The 12,405-nt window shown below is 61.5% G+C and overlaps 1 protein-coding gene and 1 non-coding gene across 2 annotated transcripts; one reads left to right on the forward strand and one right to left on the reverse strand.

Moving 5' to 3' along the window:
* Positions 1 to 807: 807 nt before the first annotated feature.
* Positions 808 to 880, reverse strand: TRNAR-UCG (transfer RNA arginine (anticodon UCG)). Its single transcript has one exon. It is a non-coding gene; the product is annotated as a tRNA-Arg (tRNA).
* Positions 881 to 1,950: 1,070 nt separating this feature from the next.
* Positions 1,951 to 12,276, forward strand: POLG (DNA polymerase gamma, catalytic subunit). Its single transcript, XM_059824200.1, has 22 exons — positions 1,951 to 2,558; positions 2,875 to 3,070; positions 3,492 to 3,659; positions 3,931 to 4,077; positions 4,301 to 4,380; positions 4,862 to 5,044; positions 5,177 to 5,334; positions 5,550 to 5,673; positions 5,744 to 5,968; positions 6,109 to 6,229; positions 6,420 to 6,491; positions 6,601 to 6,723; positions 6,979 to 7,139; positions 7,385 to 7,438; positions 7,536 to 7,653; positions 8,136 to 8,271; positions 8,375 to 8,621; positions 8,715 to 8,837; positions 9,127 to 9,298; positions 9,570 to 9,778; positions 10,876 to 11,036; positions 12,198 to 12,276. The coding sequence occupies exons 1-22, from the start codon at positions 1,966 to 1,968 to the stop codon at positions 12,257 to 12,259; spliced, it is 3,633 nt and encodes a 1,210-aa protein (XP_059680183.1). The 5' UTR covers positions 1,951 to 1,965; the 3' UTR covers positions 12,260 to 12,276.
* The last annotated feature ends 129 nt before the right edge of the window (positions 12,277 to 12,405 follow it).

Below are 12,405 nucleotides of genomic sequence, written 5' to 3' on the forward strand. Positions count from 1 at the left end.
ATGCATTCAAAGCCGCAGGAAACAGTGTGTGTGTGGGGGGGGCGGTGCGTTCCTCACGCCTCCATGCTGCTGCAGCCTTTTTGGACAGGAGGGGCATAGCTGCCCCCCCACCCCAATCCTGCACCCCCGAGGGGAGGGAGCGGTGCAGCTCCCTCGGGGGTGCAGGATTGGGGGGGGGAGCACCCCGGGTTTGGAGCTCCGCAGAGGCCGGGAGGGGCGGGGAAGGGGGGGGTCACAGTGCCCGGTGCCCCCTGCCCGGTGCCCCCGCGGGAGCGCAGAGCGGGACGGGCCCGGAGCGGTCCCCGCGCCCCGACGGTCCCAGCCCCGTGGGAACCGGCCCGGCGCGGCCGGCAGAGGCGGGGCCGCAGCGCCACCTGGCGGGTCGGCAGGGCACGACACGGCTCGGTCTGGCACGGCTCGGCTCGGCACGGCGCCCTGCAATGCCAAGGCCAGGCGGGCCTCTGCCGGGAGCCACCTTCCCGGCTGGGAGGGCCACTGTGGCGGGGAGGGAGCCTGCGCCCACCCCGGCCTGCTGCGGGGCCGGGCTCCCCGCCTGTGCCCCGTGGACCGCCCTACCCCACTCGTGCTATGAACACGGTCGGTCTCAGGCTCTGCGTACGCAGCCGCTCGGCCTTCTTCCTCGCTCCGATTAAACACACGAGCAAAACGCCAGCGGTGCGACCCCGGCGCTGGCAGCCCCGGCAGCGGGGAAGCAGCAGCCCCGGGCCGCCGGCGGCGGCTCCTGCCCCGAGGCCACAGCACCGGCGGGCGGAGCAAAATGGACAGCCTTATACGGGCAACTCCCGCCGACCGCGGCAGGACTCGAACCTGCAATCTTCTGATCCGAAGTCAGACGCCTTATCCATTAGGCCACGCGGCCGCCGCTAGTGCCGCTTTTCGGCGCGCCCTACTGAGCCGGCCGCCTGCGGACCGTACCATGAGCGCGGGGGGTTGACACGGGACGGGACGTCAGCGCGGCCGGAAGCTCCCCCGGGCGCCCCGGTTTGGATCCGCCCTTCGGCCCAGGCCCGGGCGGCGCGCGCCGGGACCAGGTAGGTGCGCGGGGCGGGAGGGGCGCGTCGTGGTGGGCGGGGGGTGCACGGCTGTATCGGGGGGTGCACGCGTGCGAGGGGTGTGCACGGACGTACGGGGGTGCACGGCTGCGGCGGGGCAGGGGGGGAGCGGGGTGTGCATGCTCATGGGGGCCGTGCACGGCTGCGGGGGGGGGCGGTGTGTGTGTGCATAGTTATGGGGGCTGTGCACGGCTGCGGGGGGGGGGGGGGTGTGCATAGTTATGGGGGCTGTGCACGGCTGCGGGGGGGTGTGTGTGCATAGTTATGGGGGCCGTGCACGGCTGCGGGGGGGTGTGTGTGCATAGTTATGGGGGCCGTGCACGGCTGCGGGGGGGGGTGTGTGTGCATAGTTATGGGGGCCGTGCACGGCTGCGGGGGGGTGTGTGTGCATAGTTATGGGGGCCGTGCACGGCTGCGGGGGGGGGGGGGGGTGCATAGTTATGGGGGCCGTGCACGGCTGCGGGGGGGGGTGTGTGTGCATAGTTATGGGGGCCGTGCACGGCTGCGGGGGGGGGGGGTGTGTGCATAGTTATGGGGGCTGTGCACGGCTGCGGGGGGGTGTGTGTGTGCATAGTTATGGGGGCTGTGCACGGCTGCGGGGGGGTGTGTGTGTGCATAGTTATGGGGGCTGTGCACGGCTGCGGGGGGGGTGCAGCGCGGCCGGGCAGCCCGGCCCGCAGCCGGGGCACCCCGGGGCACCCCACGGCCCCCAGGCCGTGGGGTGCCCCGGGGTGCCCCGGCTGCGCGTTCCGGTAGCGGCGGTCAGGGCTGCCCCGCAGCGGGGCTGGGCGGGCGGTGCCGGGCTCGCCCCTCGCTGTCGCTCTCTCCCTGCAGCTCCGGCCGCCCGCGGGGAGCCGCCCGTGCTGGAGGGGCGGCCCCAGAGCGGGGGGAGATGAAGCGTCTGCTCTGGAGGAGGTCGGTGCGGGGCTGCGCTGCAGCCCGCGGTGCCAAGCCCCGGCGGTGCACCTCCAGCTCCTCTGCCAGCCGCCCGCTGCCGGAGAGCCCGGGCCAGGAGCCGGCCCAGGGCCAGCGGCGCATGAACCCCCTCAACATCCAGATGCTGTCCAGGACCCTCCACGAGCAGATCTTCCGGGGGGCACAGGTACGCTACTCGGCGGCGGAGATCCAGAGGAGCGTGGAGCACCTGCAACACCACGACCTGTGGGGCAAGGAGACCTCCACGCTGCCCGACGTGGACCTGCAGCTGCCCCGCATGTACGGGGACAACATCGACGAGCATTTTCGCCTCCTGGCGCAGAAGCAGAGCTTGCCCTACCTGGAGGCAGCCAACGAGCTGCTGCGGTGTGAGCTGCCGCCGGTACCCACGCAGTGGGCCTGGCAGCTCGGCTGGACCCGCTACGGCCCCGACGGGCGAGCGGAAGCTGTCGACTTTCCCGAGGAGCGGGCGGTGGTGTTGGACGTGGAGGTGTGCGTGGCTGAGGGCCACTGCCCAACGCTGGCCGTGGCGGTCTCGCCGCATGCCTGGTGAGATGCAGTGCTAGCAGTGACGCTGGGGTTGCGGCAGGGGGGACAGCTTTGGGAAGGATGGGGATGCTCCCGAGCGGAGCCTCTTCCTGCAAACCACAGCTGGCTTGCAGGGAAAACACAGCAAACCCCTAAAGCGTGGCTCTGGGATGTGGGACATGTGTCCTGGTTAGCAAGCGCAGTGCTCCCTGGGGTCTGTCCCCTCCCTCCCACGGGTGGGATGCTGCTCCAGACCCCATGGCACAGCGGGTGCTTTTGGTCCCAGGAGCCTGTGCTTTATTGTTTACAGCTGCGGGGTGCTGCATGTCCTCCGCAGGTACTCGTGGTGCAGCAAGCGGCTGCTGGAGCAGCGGTACTCCTGGTCCAGCCACCTCACACTGGCCGACCTCATTCCCCTGGAGAGCCCGGCGGGCACCGGCTGTGCCAGCAAGCAGGACTGGCCAGAGAGAGTGGTGGTGGGGCACAACGTGGCCTTCGACCGGGCATTCATCAAGGAGCAGTACCTCATCCAGGTAATCCGCGGTGCCATTGCTTCATGCTGGCAGCTGCAGTTCATTACCCAGATGATCATTTGCATTGGCTTTTTGGGGTTATTTTGGCAGATGCTGTTCTGCACAGATACCCCAGGGTTGTGCTCGCCTTGTCCTGCAAGAACAGGTTGACGTTGGCTCCCTTTAGGGGGAGATATTCTTGCACCCCATAAGGTTGCTGGAGGCTGCAGGGTTGCAGCTGGGGACATGGCAGGAGCATTTGAGCTCTCAAAAGAGGGGTGCCAGGAGGCAAAGCTTTGCCTTGATAAAAGCAGCCTGAGCAGAGGACTTGCAGCTCTCTAGCGCAGAGTGGTGCTTGCTGGCAGCTGGAGGATGTTTGGCAGCATGTTTCTCCTCCAGCATGTCCCAAACCGTCTCTTTTCTCCCCTCCGGCATGTCCCAGGGCTCCCGGGTGCGTTTCCTGGACACCATGAGCATGCACATGGCCATCTCGGGGCTGACGGGCTTCCAGCGCAGCCTCTGGATGGCTGCCAAGCACGGCAAGAGGAAGGGACTGCAGCAGGTCAAGCAGCACATAAAGAAAACACGCAGCAAAACGGAAGGACCAGCTGTGAGTAGGGGAGCTGATGGGCTGGTAGTGGCGTAGGTGGCAGGGGACTGTTTGATCCTGTAACGGGGCTGTTTCCTCCTGTACCGGGACCATCTGCTCTTCTACTGGCAGAGTAGAAGCTGTTGGAGCAGCTCTGCTGGGTGAAGCTCTCCCAGCGCCTTCCGGATGAGGCAGCTGTGGTTTAAAATGGAGCAGCAGCATCCTTCACCTCTCCTGATCTCGGCCGTGGCTGGTCCTCGTCCCACACCATCTGACCCCCCGTTGTTCGCAGGTCACTTCATGGGACTGGGTGCACGTCAGCAGCATCAACAACCTGGCAGATGTGCACGCGCTCTACGTCGGGGGCGAGCCGCTGGAGAAGGAGGCGCGGGAGCTCTTTGTGAAGGGGACCATGGCTGACATCAGGAGTCACTTCCAGGTGCGGGCGGCGATCCCAACATCCCAATGGGCAGCAGGAGCTGGAGATGGGAGTGGGGCAGGAACAGCTGCTGGGGTATTTTCCATTTTGCTGCCCTTTCTTGGAGGGGCCTTGGGTGTGCGTGGGGCTGTGACATTCCCCATCCTCCCACAGCCCTGGTGCCTTGCCCCGTGCTGGCAGAGGGGCGGCTGCTTTGCCTGCTCTCACCTGCCTCTGCCCCCAGGACCTGATGTCGTACTGTGCCCGCGATGTCCAGGCCACCCACGAGGTGTTTCAGGAACAGCTGCCACTCTTCATGGAGAGGTGAGAGCTGCCGAGCTCTGGCCGGTGTTGGCTGTGGTCTTGGCCGGCAGCGGGGACGGTTGCGGTCCCTCTGGGGATGGGATGCGGCTCCTCTTGTCCTTGGGGTGGTGGCAGGAGGTTGGGAGGCCCTGAACCCCATTTCAGGAGGGACCTCAGACCCCACTGCTTTGCACACAAGAAGGGATAAATGGCAGCATAGCGTGGCTGGTGGAGGCGACCAGACTTAATGAGGCAGGTTGGAGTGATACAGCTTTGGGGTTAGTGCACAGGGTTGCGTTTAGAGCAGTGATTTATGTGGAGGGCAGGCAAAAGATATAGGAGTCCTTATGGGTTGAGAGGAAGAGCACCAAGGGCTGTGTGGGGCTGGGAAACTCCAGGTGAAGACACAATACTGCAAGGCATGTTTGTGTCCGACATAGTCTGGTGCTTCCAGGGAATCATCTCCAGCAGACATCTAACTCCTCACTGCTTCGGGCTCTAGGTGCCCCCACCCCGTGACATTTGCAGGGATGCTGGAGATGGGGGTGTCCTACCTGCCGGTCAACGGGAACTGGAAGAGGTACCTGGACGATGCTCAGGGCATTTATGAGGAGCTGCAGAAGGAGATGAAGAAGTCCCTGATGAACCTGGCCAACGATGCCTGCCAGCTGCTGCACGAGGACAGGTACCCGTGGGCTGGGGGTGCAGGTCCTGCCGCTCTCAGGATGGAGGCCAGATCCTGGGTGGTCCCTGGAGGGCTGCAGGCGGGTGCAGGGGATGGGAGCAAAGCTGTGGTGTGACAGCGGTGTGTCGGCAGGTACAAGGATGACCCCTGGCTCTGGGATCTTGAGTGGGACACGCAGGAGTTTAAGCAGAAGAAGAATCCAGGGAAGAAGAGGAAGGATCGGGATGGGAACAGCAAAGCTTCCGTGGCGGCGGTGGGTGCAGATGAGTCTGCGCAGGAGTGGCAGGAAGGTGAGCGCGGCTGTCCCTGGGGACAAGGGGTGCTCGAGGGACCCCTTCCCGCAGGTGCCCAGACGAAGGGACGCCTCATTGGCACTAGCAGGGCAAAGTATCACTGGCCCGCGTCCCCATGCTGGGGCGTGTGGCAGGGGGCTGGCTCGAGGTCCCTGTCCCCAGTGGGGTGGCACGGAGGGCTCTTTGCCAGCCAGTCCTCCTTGCCCCACCAGACCCTGGTCCCCCTGGTGAGGAAGAGGAGATGAAAGCTCCCATGAGCCGGGTCCGCCTGGAGTGTCTGAAGGAGACGGTTGCGCTGCAGCCCAAGAGACTTCAGCACCTGCCAGGCCACCCGGGGTGAGTTGGGGACCCTGGGTGTCCCCTGGGGTTGCCCTGCGCTCTCTGACCCATCCCTACTGCTCCCCAGCTGGTACCGCAAGCTGTGCCCGCGCCTGGACGAGGCGGGGTGGGTGCCGGGACCCAGCCTCATCAGCCTGCAGATGAGGGTGACCCCGAAGCTGATGCGCCTGGCCTGGGATGGCTTCCCCCTTCATTACTCGGAGAAGCACGGCTGGGGCTACCTGGTGCCGGGGCGGCAGGACAATTTGCCGGCAGCCCCCTCGGAGGCAGAGGGCCCTCCCTGCCCGCACAGGTGAGGGGGACGTAGCGGGGTGCTGAGCAGGGGACTGCCCCATGGTGGGGTTCGGTAGCTCCCTGGGACCCTGCCCCGGTGCTGCCCCGGAGCCTTGGTCGCTGTCATGGGTGTGTGAGCCCTGCCCTCTCCCTTGCCAGGGTGATCGAGTACCTGTACAGGCAGCACTGCCTGGAGAAAGGCAAGGAGCAGCCCCCAGGGCTGGAGGCCACCATGGAGGATGAGCTGCTGATGATGGATGGTAGCACGATGTGGCAGAAGGTGAAGGAAGGGATGGAGGGTCCCTTGGTGGGAGGGAGATAGGGGCTGGGCTTCTTTCCCTGTGAATGCAGAAACCAGCCCCATGTGTGGCTCCAGGAGCTGGAAGTAAGAAATTGCCTTTAAGAAGTGTTTAAATCACTGGAGAAGTGTTGTTTGACCTGGCTCTCTCCGTGGTCCCTCTCTGCTGCAGGTGGAGGAACTGAGCCAGCTGGAGGTGGATGTGGAGGAGAAAATGGGCAGAGTGGACCAGAGCCCGGCGCAGGTAAAGGGGTTTTCCAGCGGGATGGGGTGATAGATGGGTCCCTGTTTCCTCAATTTCCCCCTCCTGCCATGCCTGGGGGGGTTCACTCGCATCGCATCACTGGTCGCAGGAGGAGATGGATGAGCTATGCAAGACAGTGGAGTTGAGGAGCCAGCCCTTGTACCACCACGGCAATGGTCCCTACAATGACGTCAACATCCCTGGGTGCTGGTTCTTCAAGCTGCCTCATAAGGCAAGTTGGGTGCTCCTGGGGCTCTTCCCAGGGCCTGTGTCACCCTGCCTGGCCACCCCGTGTCTGAGCTCCTCTGGTCCTGTGTCTCCTTGCCTGTCACTCCTGTGCTGCACTGCTCCTGGGATCCCCATGATCTTGTCCCATGCGATAGGGTGGTGGAAGTGCATCTCTGTAGTTGGGACAGGAGGGTGGGCAGAGCTTTACTGATACCGTGCGGTGGCATGCTGAGCCCTGGCATCTCTTTTGCTGCTAAAGGATGGGAATGATAACAATGTGGGAAGCCCTTTTGCCAAGGATTTCCTGCCCCAGATGGAGGATGGCACCCTGCGGGCTGCTGTGGGCCGCACCCACGGGACCAGAGCCCTCGAGATTAACAAAATGATCTCGTTTTGGAGGAATGCTCACAAGCGGATCAGGTGAGTGGCCACCTTCAGCTGAATTGTGACATCGTGTGGATGAGGCGTTGTGGGACATGGTTTAATGGGCATGGTGGTGTTTGCTGATTGATGGTTGGACTCGATGATCTTACAGGTCTTTTCCAACCTTAGGGATTCTGTGTGATTCTGTGATCCCTGGGGGTGGGTGGAGGCTGCGTTGCAGCTGGGGGAGGCTGTGTGGACACGGGGGGCTCAGCATCTCACCTGCTGCATGTCCCCCCCAGTTCCCAGATGGTGGTGTGGCTGAAGAAGGGGGAGCTGCCTCGCGTGGTGACCAGGTATGGGGAGATACTGCCCAAGATGGGACCATGGTCCCCTCTATGCCACTCCAGGAGGGCTCTCACAGGATGATGCTCACCCTCACCTCTGTGCCAGGCACCCCGACTATAACGAGGAGGATGATTACGGAGCCATCCTGCCGCAGGTGGTGACCGCAGGCACCATCACCCGCCGGGCGGTGGAGCCCACATGGCTGACGGCCAGCAACGCCCGGGTACGGCCACGCTCGGGTCCTTGCGGGGGTGTTTTGGGGCACCCTCTGTGTGTTTTGGACTGGTGGGAGTGGCCTGGCTTGGAAATAGGAGTTGGGGCTGGATGCTGGGGTTTGAGGTGGTGGGGCTGGTGCTGGAGCCCTTCCCTTGCTGATGTGCTTTGACTTTGGGAGAGTGGAAGGAGTCAGCAGAGGCTCCTGAGCTTCAAAACTTGGTGAAAGGAGAAGAAAGCACTGAAGCACTTGTTTCTTTCCTTCCCCGAGCTCCCCTTCTTCCATGCTGGAAGAGCCTGGGGGGAGTCACCAAGTGAGTGGTGCCCCTCGCGTATGTTAAACCCAGTTTTGACTTTCAGAGCAGAGTTGAGGGCATGAGGAGCACCGTGCCGGCACGCTGCAGTTGTGGCAGGGAGGGAGGCTGCTCCTGTGCCGATGAGGAGGAGACGGAGGTGCAGGACTTGCGCTGAGCTGTCCATTGTGTCCCACAGACCGACCGGGTGGGCAGCGAGCTGAAAGCCATGGTCCAGGTGCCACCTGGCTACTCCCTGGTGGGTGCGGACGTGGATTCCCAGGAGCTCTGGATAGCCGCCATCCTCGGCGAGGCACACTTCGCTGGCATGCACGGTGAGCCGGGGCTGCGCCACGGGGAATGGGTTCGCTGGGTAGTGGGGTGACCCCCTGGAGCCCGGTCCCATTTGGTGTTCAACCCCTGCTCGCCTCCCGGCAGGCTGCACGGCCTTCGGCTGGATGACTCTGCAGGGGAAGAAGAGCAACGCAACAGACCTGCACAGCAAGACGGCCACCACGGTGGGCATCAGCCGGGAGCATGCCAAAGTCTTCAACTACGGGCGCATCTACGGGGCCGGGCAGCCCTTCGCCGAGCGGCTGCTGATGCAGTTCAACCATCGGCTGACGCAGCAGCAGGCACGTGAGAAGGCTCAGCAGATGTACGCGGTCACCAAGGGCGTCCGGAGGTGGGTGCTTGCCTGGGGAGGCAGAGGGTGAGTGGGGATGGGGATGGTGGGGGTGTCCCATGGGACCTGGCTGTGGGTCACTCTCCCCTCCAGGTTTCATCTCTCCGAGGAGGGGGAGTGGCTGGTGAGGGAGCTGGACCTGGCTGTGGACAGGGCGGAGGATGGATCGGTGTCGGCCCGGGATGTCCAGCGGCTCCAGAGAGAAGCCACAAAAAGGTGAGATGCTCCGACCCTGCGTGGTTCTGGTGGCATCGGGGCACGAGGCAGAGGGAGCTGCAGCCCTGCGGACAGATAAGGGAGATGAGGTTGGGTGGTCCTGATCCTCCCTCCCTGCTCCCTCAGAGCTGAGTCTGTTTGATCTGGGGACTCCCAGTCCCTCGCAGGGAGCAGTTAGCAGCAGGAGGCTGCAGGGGCTCGTCCGGCTGCCCCAAACCATTTGAGGCTCTCAAACGGGGCTCGCAGCCTCGTCCCGTGCTTCCAGCGAACTTCCCCTCTGCCCCACCAGGTCCCGGAGGAAGAAGAAGTGGGATGTGGTGGAGCACCGAGTGTGGGCTGGAGGCACCGAGTCCGAAATGTTCAACAAGCTGGAGAGCATCGCCTTATCCCCATCCCCGCAGACGCCGGTGCTGGGCTGTCACATCAGCAGGGCCCTGGAGCCCGCTGTGGCCAAGGGGGAGGTAAGGACGTGGCTCTGTGCTGCTGAGCTCTCGGCTTTGCTTGTCTTCTCCAAAATGGCAACCCCATGTTCAGCCCTTCTTAGATGGGGGAGACCCAGTAAGCTCTTGGAGCAATGCAGGAAACCCATTGCCCCTTTTCTTTATCTGCGTGCCGTCAAGAAAACCCAACGACCCTGAGTTTAACAGACTTCTCCCAGGAGCTCTCCTGCATGGGGACCAGGCCCTGGTCCCCGATGCTCCCCTAGCATCCGTCTGTGTTTCCTTCCACCAGTTTCTGACCAGCAGAGTGAACTGGGTGGTGCAGAGCTCAGCCGTTGACTACCTGCACCTCATGCTGGTCGCCATGAAGTGGCTCTTCGAGGAGTTCGACATCAACGGGCGCTTCTGCATCAGCATCCACGATGAGGTGCGCTACCTGGTCCAGCAGCAGGATCGCTACCGGGCAGCCCTGGCCCTGCAGATCACCAACCTCCTCACAAGGTGAGATGTGACGACTGCGATGTCCCCTGGGAACAAGCGCCAGCACCTCTGGAGTGGGACGGGGCGAGCCCCAGGGACTGGGGTGACAGAAAAGGGGTTAGCTTTGCCCACAGCAAGCTGGCGCAGAGCAGTTTTCTTCCGCTAAAGGGAAGCTAGCAGTGCTGAGGGTTGCAGTTCCTTCACGCGTGACTTGGGTGGCTATAAATGGAGCTCGACTTCAGTTTCCAGGGATAATCTGCTGGCAAGAGGGGGATATCGTCAGCTTGTGGCTCCTGCAGACAGGGCCAATTGTTCCGCTCCTCTGGGCTGCGAGCACATTGCTTCCTGCTCCCTTCAGGTCTGTGGCTGTTGCATGGCAGCAGCCCTTGGGCTCGACTGAGCAGCTGGGAGCACAAAACTGTCCCCATCCCTCCTCTCCCCCCTGCCTTCAGGGGACAGCAAGGGGCATGGCTTCTTGTCTCTGCTGTGAGCACCAGCACTGTTGCCCCTTCCGCAGCGTGGGAGTGTTCCTGCTGCCTCCCTGCTCCATGCAAGGTTAAGCTGGAAAACTCCTGGACCTCAAAGGGCTCCCTTTAATCCAGCTCTGGCACAGCCAGCATTGCCAAATCCCCTTCCCGGCACTGTGGGGTGTTTAGCTATACAGGAGCTGGCCAAAGCTGAGCTGTTTTCTCCTGTGCTGAGGCAGGGATACAGCACAGCCTTTCTGTGCTGGTATGGTAGGCGCAGCAGGGGCAGACGCCCTGATGTTTGTGCCTTTGTGCTGGCTCCTGCGAGCACAGGGCTTCCTGCTGGGAAAATCCAGCATCTGCTCTGCCTAGGAGGATTAACCAGAAGCAAAGGGCTGGGTTCTTCCTTCCGAGGAGGCTCAACGTACCGTTACTCTGTTCCTCCCACGTCCACTTTAGCAATACTTGACCCTCCTGCTACCCAGTACTTAAGAAGCACCTTGTCTTCCAGCCACTGAGTGACGTGGGTGCAAAGTAACCTGTTAGCAATGGCTGGCTGATATTTTGTGAAGCTGTGGCTGATCAAAGCCAGGTGTGACAAGGCCAAGGGTGATGTGTGGCACTGCCTGACATGGTCTCTTGTTCTTCCAGGTGCATGTTTGCCTACAAACTGGGCCTCCAGGATCTGCCACAGTCAGTGGCTTTCTTCAGCGCAGTGGATGTTGACCAGTGCTTAAGGAAGGAGGTGACCATGAACTGTGTGACGCCATCAAATCCAACCGGGATGGAGAAGAAATACGGCATCCCTCAAGGTGAGGTGTCTGTGCAAGCTAACACCTGCCCTCCCACCCCGTAATCCCCTCTGCACAAGCCTCCCCAGCTTAGGCAGAGCACTTGGCCTAAGCAGCTGTTCCCTGAGGGCTCCTCTGTTGGTGAGCCCCTTGCTTCCCCACCCATTGTCTGCCCTGCAGGGCAGCCATCACCCTGGCACCAGCCCCTCCCTACCCCCCTTCCCTTTCTCAATCCCTGAGTAGTTTGTGCTACTGCTTCCACATATTTCTGATAGTGCTCAGCTGGACTTGGCTCTGTTATCCCATGCCCACACTTGCTTTGTGCCCCTCAAAGAGAGAGGAGCACTCCTGTGCATGTTTAACAGAGCCCAAGACTGAATTGTTCTTTCTCTGAAATGAGGCGCCTCAATAACCTTATATATTTTGTCCTCCAGACCCAAATTTTTCTGGACCTCAGTGCTTTCTCTCCTTCCCCACTCTGCCTTAGCCCAGCATAGCTCTGTTCAGAGAACTGCCCATGCTCCAAGGTTCAGCCATGGTGTTGCTATGTTCTTCCCCAACACTCCCAAGGCAGCCCTGTCTGCACTTAACATAACATAACCCTTTAACTGCTGCAAGCAAATATTTAACTCTTGGCTGGGAGCTGCTTTAAACAGCTGCTCCTCGATGTGCAGCAGCGGTTTCCCAGATAAGGAGAAGAACCTGCCTTCAGATTTGTTCTCTGTCATTGGATACACCAGATGCTCCACCCTTAGGTAACCTTTATTAGGAGTCTACAGGCAAAGGGTGCTTTTAGAAACAGTATTTGTGTTCTGTGGGCAAAAAGGGCACTTCTGTTCTCACCAAGAACAAGGCAAATTAAACAAGTGCATCGCATTAGGGTCAGCAAAAACGTAACAACAGAACCAGCCTCCCCCAAGGAAGCTGTCACCTCTGCTTCTCAGGAGTTGCATACAGCAGCAAGCTTCAACTCCGAGGCAGAACAGCTCATGTCTCCAGCTTCCCACTGGTGCTGGTTCCTGCGTTCACACCACCACACAAAACAGAAGTTTGAATAAATTTAGGTCTTGTTGTGCTACACGCTCTGAACTAAAGCAAATCATGACCGTCACTTTCTTTATGTTACACAGTCTCTGAGTGTACTGCAGAATGCAGGGAACTCATTGTCCCATTGTCTTCCAGGAGAAGCACTGGATATATATCAGCTAATTGAAATAACCAAAGGTTCGCTGGAGAAGAAATGATGACGCTAGAGTGCCAGAATGACAATTGTCCAGAGTGCGTGCCAGAGCCTGGCTGTCCTTTCAGAAGGAGATCTTTTGGCAGGGACTGATCTTGGTCACTCTCTTTCCTTTTTGCTGTAAGAAGGTATGTTCCTGGGGAAGATGAT

Source organism: Gavia stellata, chromosome 13 (genome assembly GCF_030936135.1).
Source record: "Gavia stellata isolate bGavSte3 chromosome 13, bGavSte3.hap2, whole genome shotgun sequence".
Classification (NCBI taxonomy): domain Eukaryota; kingdom Metazoa; phylum Chordata; class Aves; order Gaviiformes; family Gaviidae; genus Gavia; species Gavia stellata.

Bases quoted from the DNA above. Each gene is read 5' to 3' on its own strand.
- POLG (XM_059824200.1), top strand. From the start codon at position 1,966: ATGAAGCGTCTGCTCTGGAGGAGGTCGGTGCGGGGCTGCGCTGCAGCC. The intron at 6,724-6,978 runs GCAAGTTGGGTG...TTGCTGCTAAAG, and splicing joins TCTTCAAGCTGCCTCATAAG to GATGGGAATGATAACAATGT. The intron at 8,622-8,714 runs GTGGGTGCTTGC...TCTCCCCTCCAG, and splicing joins GTCACCAAGGGCGTCCGGAG to GTTTCATCTCTCCGAGGAGG.